This window comes from Hylobates moloch, unplaced genomic scaffold, assembly GCF_009828535.3.
Source record: "Hylobates moloch isolate HMO894 unplaced genomic scaffold, HMol_V3 SCAFFOLD_5, whole genome shotgun sequence".
Lineage (NCBI taxonomy): Eukaryota > Metazoa > Chordata > Mammalia > Primates > Hylobatidae > Hylobates > Hylobates moloch.
The window spans coordinates 24315304-24339312 of NW_026652280.1; the positions used below are offsets into that span (position 1 = coordinate 24315304).

A 24009-nucleotide genomic window follows, 5' to 3' on the forward strand; every position below is an offset into this window, starting at 1 on the left:
AGCACATTTCCAGTAAATAGCAGATGACTTATTTTCAAATTTTCTCTTCACCCACTCCTATTTGGAGATATTAGAGTGAAAGCTTAGAGAAATATCAACTATATCAACTAATATTATGCTAGAATTCGTTTTGGCTAAAATTTTCATTTCTCCACCGTCATTTTCCACTTCTCTGGGAATGCATGGTCAAAACTGTATGTGTCCTATGAGCAAGGAAAGTTTTGATTACAAATAAAAGTTTTAGGCACTATACCAGCATGTTGGAATTTCAGTTCTTTTAAGAGTTGCCCATTTGACATTAATTCTTCTTCCCTTCTGTGTTTCTTTCTTTCTTCTCCTATCATGCTCAAGAGTTTTGAGTTAGGTGATTTGATTTTATCCTAGTCCAGTTCACTGCATGGGAGGTAACTTTAAAATGTGCTTCCATGCACAAAAAGTATAATTTCAAAATGGAAACCAACTGTATTCCTTTTAGAAAAAGTTTTACAGAACCAAAACAATATTATCAACTAGAGAGAAAAGATCATTTTGAAGTAGTAACCCAGTAGGCTATATCAGAAGCCATATTTGCAATGCCATTTACCTATCACGAAACACAGGATTTTCATTTTTCATCTGAACAGTTAACAGATTTCAGAGAGTAGAGTTTTTGTTTTAAAGGAGACATGAATAAGCTATCTTGTAATATATACTAATGAAATTTCCCACTATTAGTGAAACTATTGAATTATTATATCTAGTTATCATTGTACTTTCAGTATTTAACCATCTGAAAATCTTTTACTGAAGTGACTTAGAAGAATCTGGCACTGACAATACTTTGAATATACAGTAGGAGTTGGTGTCCTTTCAGTTGAAAATAATGGTAGTTCTTTATAATTTTATTCTTAGCATCTGACTAGCCCCATACTGAACAAAGGGATAGTTTAAGAAAAAGCTAAGCGCTGTTCCTGGATTATTTGGGGTATAATTTGTCCAAGTTGATATTATCTCTAAAGATAAAACATTTTAAAAACATCATTGCCTTCATCACTTTATGCCATGTTATAACAGAATGTGTAATTATAAAGCTTAAGATCCACATATTTGAGTAGCGACTGTTAAGTTACCGATGTTTAGTCTTTAAATCCCCTTTACAGTTTTAGCCTGTCCAACAGAATCCCACAGCTAATCATTACTGTGTTACACATACCCACACAAAATCACTCAGATGAATGGAGTTTGCGGTTAAAGTTTGGAATGGGTTGTTGTAGATGATTTTACGTTTGGAATGACTTGGCAGGGTTCTTTTTAAGAACAGGATAGAGTCCTCACTGTCTGGCATGATTTAGGCATGGTCTTTGCACTACAGGGCGAAACAGTCCTAGGAGTCTGGAATTTTCCTTTAAAGGAAGTTCTGTTGTCTTTTATTTCTTTGTAACATAAACCCTTACTTCAGTAATTCTCAACTGATGGCAGTTTTTCCCTTCAGGGAACGTTTGGCAATGTCTGGGGACATTTTCATTGTTACAACTAGGGGCTAGATGCTACTGGAATCCAGTGGGTAGAGGCTAGGGGTGCTGGTAAACATGACATCATGTACGGGAGAGCCTCCACAGCAAAGAATTACCTGGCACAAAAGATCAGTAGTGCTAAGGTTGTGAAATCCTGCTCAAACCCAAAGCATGATTTTATTCTTACTTACGTGCACTAGTTATTGTATTTTTCTAATCTTTGAATTATCAACCAGTATATCACTAATGGAAACATTTCCAACAGTTACTCTGTTAATAGACACGAAATACACTACTCTTGGGCATCATAAGTTAAAATGAATGAATAGTGGGCATGTAAAGCCTCACACTTTGTCATACTCCTCATGTCCTTTGTAGCAAGCAGGAAAGACAGTAATAGCTGGAGTAAGAGACTAAGAGGACCTCTTATAGTTGATCCCTAAATCCTTTGAAAGAGCCATTATTCTCTGTGGTGTATTTATTACATCTCTGAATGACAGTAGTTTTCAAGATAATTTTTAATGTAAAATAATCTAGTTATAAATCTCATTAGTTTATTTCAGCATCTGATTTTCTATGAGTCTCTAAAAATAACTGATTTACATGGATTCCACTGGTTTGCCCCTTTATAATCTATGGGGATTAATTTTTCCTTTCATTCTGTGAACTCAGCATTAACCCTTTGTCAAATCCCAAATTACTGCCCATTTTACATAAAGTTAAAAGGGCCCAAAGATTCTCACCGATGTGATTATCCGTTTTGTTTCATCTTCTGATTATTATAGTTAGTTAGATATTTATAATTCTTTTCCTCTTTTTTTGATTTTTGCACATTTCGGACTGATTTGTAGTTTGTCTGTTCTTCAGAAATTCCACATGGAATAGGACTGTGTAGAAGTGAAGTTAAACTTAGTCATCTCTTTTTTTGTTCTTTTTTCCACATTCTGTTTCTTTTCCTCCATTTTGTTATAGTGTTTACCTCTATAGCAGAAATAGCTCTATCCCTGCTAAGCTTTCAGATTAGCTGTACTATAGAATGGGCCCACTATATTTTTCACTGGAGAAAATTCCATGGACTACCTTGGGTATTCATTAGGTGGCAAGTAGAAACGAGTTTAACAGGTGGCCTAAGGAATTTTGGGGTCAAAGAAAGAAAGAGGTCCATGGAATTTAAAAATTTGAAAGGCATTCTCAGAAACTTGGAAAGATTTAAAGGCATCATCTCAACTTTTTTACTGAAGCCTTTTAAGTTGGGCTATTTTGGTCATCCAGAGGTAATATTTTCAAAAACATTCGTGCGTCATTGAAAATCCTACCTCTAATACGTAGATTCATTTCCTTAGACTAGTTGGCTCTCAAGTTATACTTCAATCCACTGTTTATTTAATTCTAACTGATAGCCAGTTGTTCATTGAGCATGTAGTATAATTATGTGTTCAGTAGTTAGCCACAAGTTGTGGGATGCAGAACTATAAGCTCTATTCCTTTAAAGAGTTTACAATACAGGTGAAAATACATTAGAAAGAGCAAGAAATGAAAGCCAAAATATAATTAAGTGTTAAAGAGCGTAGTGCAGAATGTAAGTGCATTAGGGACCTAGAGAGAAGAGATGGTGGAAGAGTTGGAGGTAGTCAGGGACTCTTAAGAAAGTGGTAGAATTCAAGATGGATCTTACAGAGTAAATAGGGCAACACTCAAGAGACTATGGTTTCATTCCTCATGAGCAAATGCTTGGGTTTTAAATACTCGTGACTATCAGCATCATATTCAATCTCTAATTTTGAAATAAACAATTTTAACAGCATTTCCAATAATGATATAATAAAGACTCATAGTCCATTAATATATTGCATATGAAGAAAAAGTGTATTTTAGCTTTAATACATTGCCTTTACATAACACATTCAAATGCCTATGAGAATAACTTTTGAAGCTGCTTTTTGTCTTGAAAATAGCTCAGCACGTTTTTGTAAATTACTATGTCCATTTTAGTGATCTGTTCATTCCCAACCAGATGGGTGGATTGCAACTAATTTGCCACCTTACAGGCACTGTGGCATACCCAAGAAACATAGCTTATTTGGAAAACTAATATAATAATTAAACTCAAAGCAGAGTCTTAAACCAAGTGATTCTGTAAAGATGTTGTTCTTGCATTGCCAGCTATATGAGGATTGCTTATAGGTGGAGCATAGAAAGAAAGGACTCAAACCGAAAGAAGTCATGTGGTCCTAATTTAATTCGGTATAGTCAATGGTTACATATTGATGAGTAAGAGAGATATTTAACCATTAGTGCTTTTTAAATTTTTTATTTACTAAATTTTATTGTTGCTGGGGTTCAAAAAATAATTTAATTTGGGAGGAAGAAGATTTGAGACTGGTTAGTCTTTGCCATTTAGTTTCAAGAAGATCAGGATGAAATGTAATATAAGCCTTATGGATCGTAGTGTTGTTTTATTCATTATATAGTGGAATCTTTTTCACTTGATCAATAGGCCACACAAAAAAATTAATAGTAGAGTGGTCTTTTATGTTGCCGAAACCCTGGAGATGATTTTAAGCAGTAATCTGTAGATTTCAAGATTGTGATCATTTCTCAATGTCCCTCATTGCCACTATATTCCTCCACAGTTGATGCAAACCCAAGCTAACTATGTTTCTGTGTAACTTATTATTTGAAAAATGAAAGCTGTCAGATCTAAGCAAGATATATTCTTGGCTATTTTGAAATTCTAAAAGCTGTCTCCATTGTAAAATAGAGAGTTGTGAGAAAAGTATTTGAAAATAACTCACTAAATACCTTATGATTAAATATGGCCACCTTTTTATGCTTCTTGCTATAGAGCTATCCATCACACTCCTCAGCAGACATCAATTCCAGTCTTCCTCCGATGTCCACTTTCCATCGTAGTGGCACAAACCATTACAGCACCTCTTCCTGTACGCCTCCTGCCAACGGGACAGACAGTATAATGGGTGAGTCACAGAAATGCCAATTCTGATACCGACAATCGGTGTCAGGGTTTAATCATCAAGGACCTCTTTTTCCCTTTCATAACTGAATAGCAATTAGGCAATAAATATTAGTCACATAACAGAATGAACACACAAATGAACCAAACAGAAGTAAAATCACTGGCTTAAGCATAACCATATTTTTGGTCACAAGACACTGAAATTTAGCTATGTTCTACATTGCAAGTCATTAGATTGAACAAGGGTTCAAACAGACCAAAACTATCTTGTTCCTCACATTCAAAAAGGTGAACAAAGTCATAAGATGAGCCATCAGAGACTAGTGAGCTACAAAGCAGAATAGCTCTTAATGGTAGTTATTGACCACTTCCCAAAATTCCAGTCATTGTGCTAGGCTCTTATCCATGATGTGCCACTGTCTTCCGAAGACTGGTTAATGTGAAACTCTCAGGTGACTGCTAATAACTACATGAGGTTAATCTCCTGGAGAATGTGACACTGTGGAGTCCCTCAGAGGGGAAGAAGTATTTGTTCACTTATGAGAGAGGAGATGCCTGGGCGTCAGTTGGCCAGAAATTATTTGCTGCTTTTTTAAATTAATTAATTTATTTATTTTTACCAGGGACATTTACTAATGAGTTAAGGTCCAAGAAGAATGCTGCTCCCATGAACTGAGCCATCATCCTCTCATTTCTTGTGATGTTCACTGTGGTCTTTTCCGTAGGTGGTTCCCCGGTCAGCTTTCCTACTTTGAGGAATGAACTGGGCTGGATGTCCATCCAGCTGCCCCTGGAGGGAAGAGGTGGAGTTGGTGGGGAGATAGCTACCTGCTTCTGAACCAGCTTTGACACCTTGTTGTTCAGATGAGCAGCACAGCGTAGTGCACCAGGGTCTTATTAAAACCTCAGACTTCTCAGGTGGTCATTTTCTGTGGTTATAGCTCAAACTAACTCCTTGCTTGGCCTGAATGTCACTGTCAGAGCGCCGGTGGGGAGAATACTCAGTGTTTGAGAGAAGATTGCGCAACAGAATAATGCTGCTGTTGAGTCCGCTTAGCTCTTTGCAGTTGTTTTCTTTAGAGAGTGTGTAGAATTTGGGGAAGTGGCGTGAATCACTTATGTAGGAAAGTTTTAGATGAAGGAGGAGAGATGTGTTTTGAAATGTTGGAAATATAATTTCTGCCTCAATAATGCCCTCCCTGCTTATTCAATAATATATCTCACACTTGAGATGAGCCATCTCGCAGCCTCTCCACTCCGCTATCGTAAGAAGCAAATTGAGGAGAGAGTTTCCATTTTTTTTAACTTTTCCTAACCAAGCTTCTACAAATATGTTGCATCAGTTTGACCTTGGAGAGCTACAGACAGAGGTCACATGGGGAAGTTTGTTAGCTATCAGTGCAGTTTTGGCAGATTTGAAAAACAAGAAGAAAGAAAGCAGTGCAGAACTGAAAGAGTGAGAAAAGCATATTTCACTTCAGTGTGGTTTGACAAATGGAAAGCCCCTTTCTGCAGTCATGAGGTCTGGTTATAAAGAAGGATGACCGGTCATTCATCCTTTTACAAGACAGATTTCCTGTCTACTTGTGGTTTGAGTAATTTTCTTTTTTAGGAAGGTATGAAGGTGGAGCAGAACCTTGAGTTGAGGAAAACATACTTAGGCTCTGTTTGAAAAAAAAGGTTTTCTGATTGATTTGCAGAACAGTCCTCTTGAGAAAGAGGCACTATGACTTGGAAAGGACGTATCAGGGAATGGGGTGGTTATCTCCATGAGCTGTAGACTGCTTAGCCACAGCTCTCAGTGGGAATGAGTGTTGCTTCGTTTTAGCTGGTCATCTTCATTAGTTTGTGGATGAACAGGAGAATCTACTTGTTGGTCTAGCCAGAGTGGAGCAATAGGTGATTTCTATATGCTGAGAATAGACTTAACTTATTAAAAACCATAGGGCCTTATTTAAGGGTCTTGACAATAATAAAGGAGCTATAATTTAAAAACAAAAGTATGAGATTTCTAGAACCCAGAAAAGGGCTTTTTAGAAATTTATTTCATACATTATTTTACAATAATGGATGCACTTGTCAAAATCCACTAACAGAATGAGAAAAAGATGCATAATCTTTCAGGAAATAGGTAGACATGGTAATTCAGCATTTTGGAGGAGCAAACGTTTATTATTATACATAAATACAGATATTACTATAAGGGAGAACAGTCTAGAATGTTTTTCTTTAAAATAATACGTTCACCAATTGTGTACATGAAAATGCAGAGGAAAATTTAAGCATAATAAGCCTTAGTATTGCGTGATGTCTGAGTGGCCCATGTTTTTTCACACTTAAGTTCTCTTAGGCTTTGGTTTGATTTTTCGAGTGTGGTAGAAGTCAGTGATGGCAGCGTGTCTGTATAACAAGAAGAGAAGCTTTCTCTTCTGATGTTAGTGATACTTCCCTAACAAACAGTATGGATTAATAGGATACATCTGCAGACTTTTGAAAATATTTGGCATATACTCACTCATTCTGAAACGCAGGAAGTAAAGAAATATTATGTTGCCTGTATCTCAAAGAACAAACAGAGCTAATTAAATAATTGGCAAATAGGGAACACATAGCCTGACACATGTTTGAGATTACACACGATTCTGTAGAAAATGACTGTAAGCAATACTAATGCCTTAAGAATGGGGTTCAAGCACTAACACATGGACATCACATTTTCTTGGTAAAAAGTTGCAAGACAGTACAGTCTTTTCATACATGGTGTTGATGTCTTAGGAAGCTGCTTTTTCAGTTCAGAAGAGGGCTGCTGCCGTTCGTCTCAGTGTCATGTTATAATATGTCTTTCTGGTGGTCAGCAGTTGTCCTGAACTGACACTAGAACAACGCAGTGCATGTGGGGTGAGATACAAGCTCTAGAACTCTCAGAAGGGGACCTCTCTGTAACCACATTCCCCTTCTTCTTCTGTTCTCTGCATCTCAAAGGTGGAAGATGCCCACTGAGGTTTGCTATTTGTTTGGCTTGGGGGAGTGACTGGGTGCTTCTTGCCTTGTTTTCTTTTGCCCTATAATACCCAATATCATTTTTTTGAGAAATCTTTAAGAAGGATAAAGCTTACTTGGATTACATTAATGAGAGATTTTTTTTTTTAATGACACATTCATCCGTGGATTTTCAAGAGAATTGTAGAACAAGGTATTTTATTCATTGCATACAGTCCACTACTTTTCTCAAGCCTTGCTGGCAAACTCTGGAGATCATATTAGACCTTTCTGAATTGAAAGGGTCATCTAATTACCCCTCCAATTAGAGGAATATAATGTATGGGACACAGCATGGATTCACAGTAGTGCAGCTGGTGGCACACCCAGTTAAGGAGAGAAGCTGTCAGGGGTCTTTGGGAGTTACCAGCATCAGCACCTTCTACTCAGTTCTTCAGACTTTTTCAATGTTATGCCACTGGGTATTCTCAGAAGCAGTGCAGTTCAGTGCCTCTGCATCTGAGCATACATACGAAGGAGGAAGTGTAGTAAGTTATTAGATACCAGCTATAGAGAATAGGAATGTCTGCAGGATAGTAACCATACACATTTGGTTAGCCACATATTTCCTTCCTATTTGCAATAATATCCAGTAGCCCTTCCGGATGGAAAGAAGTAAGAGGACCTCCTACCATAGCACAGACCACTGAGACTGCTCAAGGATGAGAATGTTTCGTCTCCCCATTGGGACATACCATCTGTATACATTCACAGGGTGTGACCCTTTGTGGTTTGAGGCTACACACACTCCCTTGCCCTCAGAGAGAATTGGTCATATAACTAACATAATGGTTATAATAACTATTATTGTTTTATTAGACTTTAACTGGCCTGCTTTCTAATGCATGGTCTTTTCCATGTTTTTAAACCTCAAACCAAACAGGGTTGAAGGAACAGACTACCAAGATTGATTTAATACACCATATGCTAAAGATTACCCTGGAATATCTATCTGGTTCGTGAATTAATCTGGCTTAGAACTTTCACTTCTAATGACATGTTTGAATGACATCTTAGTATGTGTCTTGTCTAGTAGAAACATTATGTCCTTTTCCCTTTGAGGACTTGGTTTCACAGTAATTTTATTATTAGAATAGTCACATAATGTTCACTTTATATTTTACAAGAATACTGAGCCTTGAAGTAGTCGGGTGATGAACAAGCACAGAGCATAAGAGTAATATGAATTTTATCCAGCAATGTCAAGACATCTTAGTTATCAAGACCACCAACAGAGGACAATAAACTAGTTTGATTTAAATCTCCTCCATTTCCTGTGCACAATCAGGAAGCCCAACTTCCCCCTGAATTCCTAGGAATCCCTCCTGTTAAAAATTAGTGCATTGTAGTCTGTATACTTGAGTTTGTATTTTAAAATGGTTGTAGTAGGAGTGCTGGAAATGCTCCTTCTTTTTGTCATCTTTATAGATAAGCACATGGCATTGTTATGCTGTTTCTAATGGTTTAATAACACGAGGGTCACTCGGACACAGTTTGGAAAAACCTACTTTGAAAACAGTCATCTTCTGTCAGGCAAACACAGTGTGAATTGTGCTTCTTATTCCTTTGATGCCTTCATGATGTTCCCAGCCTTAGATGATGGGTGTGCGTTAAAGGGGCAACACATTTTCCAAATTCTGATTTTTAGTAGTTGATCCCAAGGCACCACTCATCCCAGTGTTTTGTTGAGGGTGTGTTCTAATGGGAATGAACATTTCCCCAAAGCTGAGGCTGAGACAGAGGGTGGTCTAGCATGTAGCCCAAAATATAAAACCCTTCTTTCTGCTTCATCTTCTAGCCAGCAGCACCACCTGTGTTCAAGCCATCTGAACAATACTTGGGTGGCAGGCAGTGTCGAAGCCTCCTACAAAAATTACAGTTCGTCTTAATAACAGCTCATCTTCCATTCATATTTGTATGTTACAGCTCTACTTAGGGACTGATTATATTTCTCTTGGGCAAGATAAATTGATTAGAGCCAAAATTAGAAATCGATAAAGTCTTTACCAAGCAAATGCATTAGTTTTCATCTTTATTTCTGTTACATGGACATTTTGATCATCTCTAATATGAATTGACAAAAATCTTGGGCCTCAAAGAGCAATCAAGATTAAAGCTGAAAATGCGGGCTTGATGTATCTTGCTAAACATGGCCCACTTCTCAATGCAAAAAAAATAAAAATTCTGCCACTTGAGAATTAAAATATATTTCCTTTCCAGTTATACCCTTTGTTATATCAGTCACACAAATAAAAAGAGAAATCTGTAAGAGAAAGACTCAATGTAGCTTAACATGTTCAGGCAATCCAGAAAGTATAGCTTCTCCAGTGTTTCCTGGACCAGAACAAAAGGCATTCCAAGTGAAAGGGCAAACTGGCCCCAGTAAACTGCTTTGAAATTTAAGCTCCTGGGTTTGGCACTCCAGCTGTTGCAAGGTAAAATGGCTTCATGTTAAAAAATAGTCTGTTCTTATCAGTGGTTTCCATGAGTAACCTTTGTAGTTTTCTGAAGTATTTTCATGACACGATGAGGTAAGAAGTTGATTCTATTTTTAATTCTATTTCCTGAGTCATAATATCTTCCTGCATAAAACAGGCACTGATAGAAAGTTTAGTTAGAAAGGTGTAGTTCTAAAGAAATCAGAATGATCATAATATCTTGCCTCTTCTAACGTGTGATTTTTGGAGCATATATATTTAGTTTTTAAATGCTTCTAAAATATTTGTATTGGTTTTCAATACTTTGTTTTGTTTCATAAATATATATATATTATTTATAATCTTCATTTTAAAGTTGTTTAAAGGAAGAATTAATCTTTTGAAAGCCACTACTGTAGCAGATATTATCTGTAATGAAGCAATATCTTGTTCTTTTTTGGCTTAGGTTCTTTGTTAGATAATGTGATTTTTCCAATGTAGCTCTGAACTTTTTGTGGAAATCTGTATTCAAATCAAGCAGATATCACAAATTATTTTGACTAGTAGATCCAATTTTTAGGTATATAATAATGAAAAGAAATATTGCTTCTAGGAAAAAAAAAAGATAAGTACCCCCAAATACCATGGTAATGCATACTGAAAAATGGTTAGTGTCATCTATATTTCACATCATTATTATTTTCTCTTTAGAATGGTTTTTAGGTTTGTTTGTTGTTCTTGTCTGAGGCAGAGTTTTGCTCCTGTTGCCCAGGCTGGAGTGCAATGGCACGATCTCAATTTCTGCTCACTGCAACCTCCGCCTCCTAGGTTCAAGCGATTCTCCTGCCTTAGCCAGGCATAGTGGTACATGCCTGCAATCCCTGTTTTTAGTTTTTAAAGGACTCCTTAATGCAGAAATTCTTCTCATTTTCACAGTAGGTATAAATTGTTGTATTTTATCTTACATTAAATATTTTTAATACTCTTGATATCTGAGCTGCTCCCACTGGTCCAATTGTATGATGTCAGACCCTCATTTCAAAGAACTTGCTTATATAATACCTATCATGAATACTAATGACTCATGTATTTTAATGTCATAACTTTGTGATTTGGAAAAGAAGTTTGTTTTGTCACGAGGTAATTGTGTTCTTCTTATGTGCCAGTTTTCTTTCAATATTTTAGCAATTAACAAATAAATATGGGTGTGGGTTTTGTAAACCAAATTAAGTATGTATCAAAACATTATCGGCTGGGCGCCGTGGCTCACTCTTGTAATCCCAGCACTTTGGGAGGCCAAGGTGGGCGGATCACGAAGTCAGGAGTTCGAGACCAGCCTGACCAACATGGTGAAACCCCATCTCTACTAAAAATACAAAAATTAGTCACCGTGGTGTCGTGTGCCTGTAATCCTAGCTACTCGGGAGGCTGAGGCAGGAGAATCGCTTGAACTCGGAAGGCGGAGGTTGTGGTGAGCTGAGATCGTGCCACTGCACTCCAGCCTGGGCAACAGAACAAGACTCCGTCTCAAAAAAAAAAAAAAAAAATTATCTAACTGACAAACTCAACATATAAATATATGAAAATAACAAGCATAAATTAGCTATGCTAAGCAGAGGTGAGGAGAATTAAATTATGACCTGGAAAAGCCGTAGAATTGGACCACTGAAGATCCGACCCCACTACTGCATTTTACAAGTGTGGAAGGTGATGACAGCACATTTGTAAGAAAGAAGGCTCTCTTAGTTCAAGAATGGGGCTGGAAAGTCTTTGAAATTATATACCTGTTTAATGAAGTTTTGCTTGGATTCACTGGGTGATTTAACTTTTCCTTTTCTTATTTCACAAAATAGTGAAAAAAGAAACCTTCCCCCAGAATTTTAATAGGTTTTATTTAGATACTAGTCTATTTGCTAATGTTGAGGCTTTAATAAATACAACATACCCCAAGTGCTAGGCATTCTGTTAATACTGAAGACCACAAGAATCCTGGAAATCCCATTTTATCACTTAGTTCTAAAGGCAAGATACCTTCAAGTGATACATGTTAAAGAAAGCTGGCTTTGAATTGTATACTGGAATATATGTCTCTTATTATTCACAATACTCTTTGTTCTTCTCTTTTGTAGATAAAAATACCAGTGGAGATAAGCTTCATGAATATGTAGACTTACTTTATCTCTGGAATTCGAGACCATATTGACTTTTAGTAGCATACCAGTTCACTTTTTTTAGTGTGAACACAGACTTTTAAATATGTGGAGAATATATGTTATTTAAAACATTAAAAATATTTTCTCTCCTTGTTAGCCAGACCTGTTGTGGAAATTTTTGTTTGTTTGTTTGTTTGGTGTACTGTAGGACTGTGAGATGAATACCCCGTTTTGCTATGTATCAAATTTCTATTTATTTGAAAACAGGTGGAAGTTATTTGTGCATTTACTATAAAATAATATAAAGAAAAGCCAGACTCTGAGGACTCCAGAGACCTGAAAGTAGTCTATACTTGTCAGCAATGACCGTCACATAGCTTGCTACATTCACCAGCTCATCAACAGCAAGGGGAAGTCATAGCAAGGAAACCATTTTATCTTTAAACCAAGGTGTCAGGTTTATATTTTATCTGTAAAAAAGTAACATGAATATATTTGACATCTACCTCAGCAAACAAATTAATGCTAATTAAAGATTAATGTGTTGTAATTAGCATTAAAAATGCAATTAAATTGTGAGTAAATGGACCAGGAATAGAAAATTGTTAGACGTCTCACTGCCTGGTTTTCATATTCTGCCTTTTGTTTTTGCAGCAAATAGAGGAAGCGGGGCAGCCGGCAGCTCCCAGACTGGAGATGCTCTGGGGAAAGCACTTGCTTCGGTGAGGAAATATTGACTTTGGACTCCATATGTACCATTGTAAAGGGTGAACTTTAATCAGGAGTGGACATTTGGAATTTTAGAAAATGAATGGCAAATAGCTTTGATTTTTGGAAAATGCTAGCTTTCTTGCATAACAGTCACTGGAAAATTTCAGAAGGCTCTGAAGCTTCCAGTATATAGATAGTCTCTTTCTCTCATCCTCAAAATGGTACTAAGCTGCACCCAATTATGGATGTGGGAATATTCTCCTGGCCTTTGGGTTTATAGGTTTTTTATAATGATGTCTTATTTTTCTCTAAAGTAATATGGGTGCACATTGACCAGCTAAGACTGTCTTAGCAAGGAATAGTTCTAAAACACTTTGAAAGAGGCATTTGAAAAAAAAAAAATGACTGTAACTGAGGCCCATGAAGAATTGTCACATAATTGGCACCTGGGGGATTCAGCTTCTCTGCTTTGCCCACCTACTGCCAGAAAGCTAAAATTGAACATTTCTTGCATGTTCCCTGATGACAAAATGGCATGCCTTCATTGTCTCAGAGAGTATATCTGGTATTTTAGTCAAAAGCTAAACATGGTCATTTAGAAATGTAAGTAGAGGGCCGGGTGCTGTGGCTCACACCTGTAATCTCAGCACTTTGGGAGGCCGAGGTGGGAGGATCACTTGAGGTCAGGAGTTCAAGACTAACCTGGCCAACATGGTGAAACCCTGTCACTACTAAAAACACGAAAATTAACTAGGCATGGGTGGCACATGCCTGTAACCCCACCTACTCCGGAGGCTGAGGCCGGAGAATTGCTTGAACCTGGGAGGCAGAGGTTGCAGTGAGCTGAGATTATTCTACTGTACTCCAACTTGGGTGACAGAGCAAGACTCCATCAAATAAATAAATAAATATATGTAAGTGGAGATTTCTTTCTCTAAGATTTTGTCTCTTCAGTTGGCTTTTACCATTGGGAGCATTAAAAAAGTTTGCACTATATTAGCATTGCAGCCTAAGTAAAAGTTTTTATTTCATCTGGGCCTTCTGATGCTATGGAATCAAATGCCTAAATCTGGCAAAAGAGTGGCAAAATATCTTAGGAATGATCCTGTCCAACCTCTCATTGTGTAGATGAGGAAAGGAAAGTTCAAAGTATCTGCTTGGCTTGCACATAGCCACACAGCCAGTAGGAACGAAGAGTTGGATTGAAGTCTGCTGACCCCAGCCTGGCTCCTTTCCCACCACCCCATACCACATCAGTAACTCTTGTTTTGAAAAATTAAAATAATTGTTAAGTTCTTCATTTGACAATTTTGGTACAGTAGTTGATTATTACATGTATTCTGTAACTTGTAAGTTTTAAATGAATTGCGCTGACAACTTTGTAGTTTAGAAAAATGTGAATTATTTTAATGAATGAGGGTGTTTTTTTTTTCCTCCCTATTGTTTTAAGATCTATTCTCCAGATCACACTAACAACAGCTTTTCATCAAACCCTTCAACTCCTGTTGGCTCTCCTCCATCTCTCTCAGGTAGTGTATTTCAAATCCCATTTCATCATATAACAGTTTATAAGAAAGATTCCCCCCTTGTACTTCCTGATTTTGTAGGTGGAAACTCATTTCCCCCCAAATCCCAAAGCTTAGCATTCCTATAACAGACAAATACAAAGGGTGGGAGAGACAAATTACCAGACAATAGTATAGTCGTTTACATCCAAACCTTTTCTTAAAAATTAGATTATCTTTTTAAAATATACAGGCATATGGAAAATGTATTTCTTACACTTTTCTTAGCTCTGCAGAAGACACCCAACAGCAGAATAATGTATTCCAATAAAACGTCTCAGATGAAAAAAACTCAGTTAATATAGTCATGAATATGAATATAGACTATATAGTCATCAAATATAGACTATTTAAATGGATCATTTCCTGCAGGAATTTCAGGCTTTCCAAATTCCCTCTTTAAAGTACATGCCATTGGGATGTTTAGAGAAAACTATAATTTTGTAAATAAATTGTGAAATAATTGTGTGGAGTAGAAGGGATATTTGACTTCAAAGTATAACACATTCGTGTGACCTGTGGCTTCAAATTGAATAACTATAATTTGTAGAATTATGTCAGTAAATGATTTCACTTTCCAGGGGTCCGTTTAAGAGACTCATTGTCTTTCCAATAAATGCTTCCAGAAAGCCTTCCTTGATTCATGTCTCTGCTCTTTGGTAAGGAGAAAGGTGGCTTATTAAAAAAAGCAAAACAACAACAACAAAACCTAAATCACATCTGTACCTGACGGAAACCTTACCTTACTGTAATTTATAGTGGAGTTACTTGGCGTTTGTTATTTCCTGCATGCAGCTCTCATGGCCCAGTGTAAACCTGGCTCCTTGGTCGAGGACAGGAGGTTTCATATTGCCACAAAACTTTCAGAAATGATGGCCATGGCTTAGCTGGGATTTAATATCAGCTTCTTCCAAGCCTCCGTGGTATGGGAAGATCACAGAATAGAGAGGGCAGTGGGATTCTGCTCTGTATGTCCAGAGAAGACCACGTTGAAACTGGGAAGCAATTGAGGTTTTAAGAGGATAATCAAACGTTCCCCCGGTGGAAATAGAAAGTAGAGTTCAGTATTGTTGTACTCCTCGGGTTCTGTACCAGATTCTTAAACTCTGAAAAATGATTTCAATTGTCAGTAACCCCCTTTCGAGACAACAAGAGATACAACAAGGGATAGAGGAATCTGAGCAGGTGGAACTCCAATTTCCACATTTCAAACAAAGTTGCTTTCATTTTATTCATTTTCTAATTTAGAAAAAAAATGTTCTATGGTATCATAATGTTTGAGAACAACTAATGTAGTCTGATACCCTGATTTTACAGATAAGAATACTGAGTTCCAAAAAGGGAGTTGAGTTGTTGAGTTTATTACCAGTAGTAATAGCAGAGCTTGGACAAAAATCTGGTGCTCACAGTTCTGCCATCCATTTCTAGATTAATGGTGGGAAAGAAAAATTAGGATGCACAGTCATTCTAGGAAACATCACAAATTCCCTCGACCTGAGTATCATTCTCTCAGTGAAAGGCACAGAAACAAGGCTAGAGATGCCACTTTTTGGGTCTTGGTAATGCATCGTGGAAGACCACATGTTAGGAAGAAAGAACTTTTATGAAGATGCAAATATGGGGACAGATTGCTATTTTCACACCGACGGCTCTGTCCAAATTCTGTCAAGAAAAGTAATTGAACAAAATATTCTATTTTTATTTAGCATAAAAATATACATGCACACCCAGAAAAGACAGGAAGAGTGGATTTTAAAAGTGCTAACAGTGTCGGGGCATGAGATTTCAGTGAGATCATAGCTATTATTTTTTCCTTTTTTGAATTATGTATTTTCCAAGTTTTCTACACTGAATGTGTATTATTTTACATTTAAAGTGTTTTTTTATTTTGTAGGTTAGACATGTAATATGTATTCTAACAGCAATCTTTTTTTACCTTCAAGTTTAATGAATCATAAAAAATTTATTTTCGTCAGAAGAAACTTTTAGTTGTTGCTGTATATTGACTTTAAATTTCTGGTTTAGTGGATCACTGATAACTAATCTTATTCCCTTAAAAAGTTTTTCAAGATTTATCTTTTTCTAAAGATTGCTTTAAAACAAGTGGCAACGCTGTTTTCCATTGGTGCGAGAATTTTGGTTTAACATAAACTAGCCTTGCATAAAGGTCTAACAAAATCCCATTTTTGTACCCTTAAAAGTACCTTGATTCCATAGTGATAGTTTTTCTTCCACAGAAACTCTTCTTACCAAAATTCAGAATCAATTAAATGTTCTCTTTTAGGAGACAGCCAGCCTGGGGGAATTGTGAGTCTATGTGAAGTCTACATATTTTACATTTAAAATGTTTTCCTTGTCCCAAAATTCTTATATGGGAAGTTTACATGTATTTACCTTGTTGTTTAAATGAAAATCATCATTGCCATTGCCATTTCCAAAAGGACTGTTTAAAATATCGGCAAGCGTCTTTTTACATGTGTCTAGGTCTGATTGTAATTCCCATTTTAATATCAGCAGGCACAGCTGTTTGGTCTAGAAATGGAGGACAGGCCTCATCGTCTCCTAATTATGAAGGACCCTTACACTCTTTGGTATGTCTCATTTGCTAATCTCTGTCTCACCCATTTTCAGGTCATGTTCTTTCTTGTTCAGTCTCCTTTACTCTCCCAAGATTTTGATTTTCCCTGTTAGTAACTTTAGGTCAGCATTAAGCACACAAGTTTGCTGGAGCCAGAGTCATTAGGCTATGCTTGCTCCTGTTTGGACGTGGGAACCCAGATCCTACTGTAATGGAAGCCCTAGGGCTCTAAATATCTAGTATCAGATAAAATCCTGGAAGGGCAATGGCCTCCTCCCCATCTCTAGGAAAGATCCCTGTCAATGATTAAATCACTTTCTTGCTATCAGAGTGCTGGAACTCCAGCCAAGTCCTATACCTGGAACATTTGGTTCTCTCTACCTCTGCTTTACTTTCCAGAATAACAGGTTTACAGATTTCCTTCTTGTAGAAACCCAGTGGTATCCTTCGTGGTAGAGAAATGCCTACTCTTCCAGGAGGGAATTGCTGAAAATTTCCATGGATGTAATTAATTATTATAAATACTCACATGATGATTCAGTGTCTGACACTTCAGTCTTTCTCTCCTCATGATGTTGGGGGCCAGAAATATGCATGAAACAATGCTGGTTGTGCAGCATTTAGGCTAGACATGAATTTAATGAGAAGGAATAGCAGTGAGGGAGAGGATCCTTTTAGTTCCTCGGGGTTGAGGTTTTCTTTTCTCCCTCATATCTTGAGATGACACATGGAAGAAGCCATAGATTTATCTATCTGCTTTAGTGTTGTCTTATATTCTTCCCTTTCAGCTTGATCTTAAGGAAAATCTGAAAAGAAAAGCAAAGGTGGATTTCCCTCCTTTGTTGTGTTCTTCCCTGCTATAGTGTATGAATCATTCAGCTATGCATTTTATCCAATAAAGGAAACCAGACAGTGAAACATATATGCACTACCCAGCCCAATTAATCTGCGGACCACATTGAAATAATTAGTTGTTTTAGTGTTTACCTTCATCAGTTATTCTCTGGGACCTATTCATCAAAACCAGGCTTTGTCCAACTATAGAACTGTAAAGACGGGGTGTATAGTTATGGACCACAGCTTCCATTCTGTTTGAATTCTGAACACTGAAGAAGAGATTTACAAGCAGAAACTGCTCTCTCTACCGGGAAGCTGTGAGCCAGAAACTGTGATAGGCACATGTATGATTTCTTTTCCTGCATATATTTACACTGAGAAGTAAGTATGTATTATCATTCCCATGTTTATAAATTAGAAAGCATACACTCCAAGAGGTTTAGTAACTTTTCCAAGGCCAAATACGTAGCAAAGCTAGCAGTCTAGGGGAGGTAGTTTAACTCCCAAACCCACCAAATCAGAATGTTCTGTACCATAGACTACTATATTATAGACACACGTTCTTCCTGTCAGTATAAAATAATTAGAAATATTTTTTCTCATGCAATAGAGCTGGTACACTTGTTTGCACAACCCATTCAAAATCACTCAATTGTAGCATAATCTAGTGCAAAGAGTCACTAGATTTAAAATAAAAAGACCTAGATTCCAACTCTGACTTTACCATTTCCTAGCAGTGTGACACTACATAATTAATTCACTTTGTGTCTTTGAGCCTCATTTTCGTGTCTGTATGGAAGGGATCATAATGTCTTCCCTGCCTGCCCATACACACGTGAAACAAGGATCAGTGAGATGGTATATTTTAAAGTGTACACTGGAGAGTGGTATTTGATATCATTATTGATCAGTTTTTAAAATGAATACATACCTTTAAAATGAATACATACATTTTCTTCACTAAAAACTATACGCATTGTCTAGTTGTAAAAAACTAGAATCCTAATGGCAAGGATGAACAAAGGTTGGTTGGTTTTTAATGGTTTAAAGTTGCGAATTCTATGCTGTACTTGGGGCTTTGAACTCAGTTAGATGCCCCCAGTGAACAATTGATTCAAGTGTTTGTGATTCTTCAGCCTTAAAATCTTATACTACTTTAGTTGACAGAATTTATATAATTTTTTTCTGTAACCATTTTGAGGCCCTTACACACACACCACCACACACCCACTGGTTTTGATGACAGATAGGAAGCCAGAAACACTGGTAAAAACTCAACAAGAAATTATTATCCACTTGCTTTTCCCTGTCTCTGATTTGGTACTTAGCACTGTGTCATATACCACAGGGAAGACCAAAGAAATATACCTTCAGGAAAATAATTTAATTAAGAAACTATAAATAGGTCATCTTTCCAGTGGTAATTGTTTAAAACTGCTTAACTTAATACCTGCCAGAAAGTTCCTTAAATTCAGTGAATGTTTTTCTCTTCTAAAATAAATTTAAATTACCTTTCAAAAGGCAGTACCGTATATAGCACATGTATGTTATAATGTCCTGGAATAATTATTGAATTTAGTTTGTTCATGAAAAATAACACTATAATTTTAACATTAACACATTCTACCAGTTTTCTGGAAACAGCACTATTTGTATTATTGTTTTAAGGAAATACACTTTATTGGAAACATGTATTTAGAAACACGCAGTGTGTTTTTTGTCGACTAAAATTTTACTTATATAATTTAGGCACCCCTTTTGAACTAAATCAAATTTTACATCATTAACCAACAGCAAAGCCGAATTGAAGATCGTTTAGAAAGACTGGATGATGCTATTCATGTTCTCCGGAACCATGCAGTGGGCCCATCCACAGCTATGCCTGGTGGTCATGGCGACATGCATGGAATCATTGGACCTTCTCATAATGGAGCCATGGGTGGTCTGGGCTCAGGGTATGGAACCGGCCTTCTTTCAGCCAACAGACATTCACTCATGGTAAGTGATGAAATTTATAGACTCTGTAGTTATCATATAGAGTTAGAATTTCAGGTATAGATACTATTGTGGCTGTTTTTTAAAAAATCAGCTTTATTGAGATATAATTCACTTAACATACAATGAGCCCATTTCAGGTGTACAATTCAAGTGTTTTAGTGTATTCACAAGGTTGTGCAACCATCACCATAGTCTAGGTTTTGAATATTTTTGCCCCCTGCAAAAAGAAAAGAATCCCTGTTGCCCATTAAGCAGTCATTCCCCATCCCTCCACTTCCAGCCCTTGGCAACCACTTGTCTACTTCCTGTGTCTATAGATTTACCTATTGTGGGTATTTTGAATATATGGAATCGTACAACATGTGGTGGTCTTTTTTGACTGGCTTCTTTTACATAGCATGACTGTTGCAGTTTTTCTATAGTTTGCCACATATTAGAGCTTCATTCATTTTTATTGTCAAATAGTATTTCACTGTGTGGACATACCACGTTACACATTTGGGTTGTTCCAACTCTTTGGCTATGATGAATAATGCTTCTATAAATATTCATGTTTAAGTTTTTGTGCAGACACATGTTTTCCTTGAGGAGTGAATTGCTGGGTCATTGTTGGTGTTTGAAATTATTAATTTTGGTGACCCTGGCCAAAGCGTACAATTTGAGTTCTTATTATAATATGACATTGCTAGTAATTCAAATATTAGTGTTGTTTTTTTTTTTAACTAAAGAAGCCAAAATAGTGTCTGTCAATTCTGAGTCTGGGAGATAGAAATATATGGTATATTTGTTTGTATAAATATATTGTGTGTGACTGTGTAATTTAATAGAGTAGCTTTACCACTACCTATTTAGAATAAGTCTTTATTTGAATTATATTTAAGCAGATTTGTCCATATTACAATTGTGATTTTTTTCCTTATTACTTTTGAAAGTATTTTGGAGATAATTCTTTTTGAGGATGATTATGAAGATTCAGAGACTCTTCTTAATAGAATATTAAGTGATGACAATTAATGAGGTGACCAGAGTGGTAGAGAATGTAACTTGACCAGTGATTCTCTGTAGTTCTGATCCTCAAAAGCTCTACCTTGTCTCTAAGCACCTTAGTGTCCTATTTTGTCCCTTACAGGCTTGCTAAAAGTTGCTTGGATGAAGGTATATTTTCCATTATCACTGTAGCATTTCTCATTTAAGCATGGTCCTGAAAGGAAATGCAAAATACATACAAATTATTATGAGGTTCTTTTAAGTTCTTGCTCAGTAGTATTCTCCTGTCCATCTTTCAGTTTCTCTTAATAAAAGGCTAAGATTAAGAGTACCATTCTGAATGGTGTAGTATTGAAATCTGCAACCAATTTGAAACCAAAAATACTGGTTTATAAATAGAAGCAATGAACTCACATCTAAAATGTGGAAAGATATTTTTGAATGCCAAAGAGAAATCTTTTTTTCTTTTCCTTGACCTCTGCCCTAAAAATTCATCATTGAATAAAAATTGTTTATATGTTCATGGCAGTTGCTTAGAGTTTACAAAAGAAAAGTCTAGATTTTAATTTAGCTTGGCCTCAGGTAATGTGTTAAATACACTTGGGATGCATATAATATGAGATTTTCGTTTGTACAGCTCTTTTTTTTTAACTACGATGTTTAAACAATACTGCTTTTAATTAAGAAATCTGGCTTTATTAAAAGCCAGATCTGTGACTTATAACCATTTCTGTATATCTGCTCTCAATCAAGAGAAAAATAGTTTTATTTCTGTAGCTGTGTTCATTTTGCATATGTTAAACGGATGTAACATGCACCCAAGGCATTGCTTCAGAGACAGTCTTTTCCATAAATATGTAAAGTTTTTCTTAAATACCATATGTAGGTTAAGTGGTTCTTTTAAATATTAAACTATACATAAATGCTTTTTGGGACTATTTGACCTTTGAATTGACTCCTTTTTGAGTCAGATTCAGAGGTGGGATGGGAGGAAAAGACTAGAATTATTTTTGGAGATGAGAAGTTGGACTGACCTCAGTAGAAGCGAAAGTGAGACGATTGAATAGAACGGTAGAAAAAAGAAAATAATTAGCCAATATTACATAGAAACCCCTTTAATTTGATCTTGATATATACACACATACACACACACACACACACACACACACACACGCAATAAAGCCGCCAGTTTTGCTGATAAGGATAAGTTGCTGTTTTCTCCTCTGAAGACATTTAATATTCAATCAAGGACAACCACAGAGCCAAGCAGATCATAGCGTAACTCCAAAGATATGGCATGTCATCACCTTGCTGCCCTTTGAACCAAATGGGGTTTTGCAGTCTCTCTCCTTTCTTCTTGAAAACCATTCAACGTGTCCCCAGAATCTGAGCTCCTCAGCCTGAAACACTAATGTGTGTGAAAAGGATTGGTTTGGCATATCTTTCCCATGCAAACTGGTATGAATTTTAAAACAAAAACATAAGAACAAAGGAAATAGTTTTTGAATTTAATCAGTCTGAAGTTAGCCTTTGACCATTTGATACATTCCACAATAAAAAGGAAGTTTAAGGGGAAGGCAAAAAAAAAAAACTCATCTCCCTTCCCCCCAACAACAAAAAAATTCAAGGAGGATACTGGTAATGTTTTCCACATTTGAATTTTAATACATGAAACAGGCTATAAAACTTTGGCCAGCTGCAGTAAATAAAGTAGCCGTGGGAGGTATGCACCGGAAACTTCAGCAGAGAGCACTGGTGAGAGTCTCATTCCCAACTACACACCTTCGTTTGTTGTTCTGGGCGGAAGCGAGTTGCAGTAACTTGATACTCATGCCAGTCCGGGTTTTGTTTTGAGCACATCACCTTTCTAACTCTCCTTAGTAATTCCTTCTGATTAAAGAGTAGACAGCTTTGAATCCTCTCGACCTCCGTACGCTTCTCGTTTCCTTTCTCCCCGCCGTCCAAAAATCAAAACAAAATGGCTTGATAACTTGGAAGGTGATATAAGCATTTCTTTCTGCAGCAGCTTGAAATCGTAGTGGGGAAAACTGTGGTTCTGCCTCGGCTGTTATGTTATCTCATTTAATTGCTAACATATTGTCCTTAGCTTTTGATTCATAAAATGTTTTCCTTGGAGTTCTGAAGTAGGTCTTCAGTGATTTACCAAGTATTAGTATAATGAAAGGGATTTTTTTTCACAGCGGCATGGCTCATAACACAAGAGCGAATGTTTGTATACTTGCAAGCTTTCTGGATGATATTATTGAGCTATGCTTATTTCCTGCTCAAAAACCTTTCCTGCCTTTCCATTTTCTACAAGATAAAGACCAATTCCTTAGCTCAGCGTTTGAAGCCTATTACCATTTACCGAAAGCCTTATGTTGAGCTCTTCCAATCTGCAACAAGTCTTCCAGCAAGACGAGGCTGGGCATATTACCAGAATTCACCCTGTATGTTCTCCTTCGGTACTTCTGTATCTCTCTGTCTTGTCCAGCCCTATCTGCTTATCTCTGTACACCTAATACCCACCCATTCTCAAAGCACTGACTCAAATCATTCTTCTTTCAGGAAGCCTTCCCTTGCTACCCCACCCGTGCTAGCCATTTTTTTCTCTAACAGCCCTATGAATCATACCATTTCTAGGTATTTATCTTACTCAGCTCCGCATATTTGTGCATCTTTTATAGATACGACTCTGCCTTACCAACTGCTGTAAATTCCTCGAGTCCCACATATTATATTTTGTCTCTTTCCCCCCGACCCCTGTAAATAGATCATCCATAGAAATGGGAGAAAAGAAACTAGGAAACTTAACATTTTGTGAGTGTGAGTTGGCAGCCCCTCTGCTAGGCGCTCCACATGTGTTGTCTTAGGCAGTCTTCACAACAGCCCAGTGAGGATGATAATAGTGGTCATTTCAGGTGTCGGTAAAGTGAGCTTTAGAAGTTTGAGCAGTTAGTCTCAAGTCATGCAGCTGGATTTAAACTCAAGCACATCAACTCCAAATTCAATGCTCTTTTTTACTACCAGGCATACTCTCCAGAGATTATCTGTGAGAACACCTTTTCAGAACTTATTTTAAATGCTAGGAGCTTGTGATTTTCAAACCTTGATAAGTGTTGGTTGGCAAAAGAAGTTTCCAGGTATTCCATGGCTGGGTTCCCAGAGCAGCTCTCTTCCCAAATGTACAGACAGAGAACTTTCCCTCCAAAGTGGTGGCATGCTTGGATTAAAACCCACATTATCTATGCACT

At 36.9% G+C, this 24009-nt stretch overlaps 1 protein-coding gene across 27 annotated transcripts in view; it reads left to right on the forward strand.

Moving 5' to 3' along the window:
• The window catches only part of TCF4 (transcription factor 4), a 381116-nt gene that overhangs the window by 330282 nt on the left and 26825 nt on the right, over nt 1-24009 (forward strand). For all 27 annotated transcript variants that reach the window (XM_058438310.1, XM_032152230.2, XM_032152235.2 and 24 more), the window contains 5 exons: nt 4339-4471; nt 12734-12801; nt 14241-14319; nt 16870-16946; nt 19565-19768. In XM_058438310.1, the coding sequence (XP_058294293.1) occupies nt 4339-4471; nt 12734-12801; nt 14241-14319; nt 16870-16946; nt 19565-19768 (561 nt within the window). The remainder of the gene's footprint in view (nt 1-4338; nt 4472-12733; nt 12802-14240; nt 14320-16869; nt 16947-19564; nt 19769-24009) is intronic.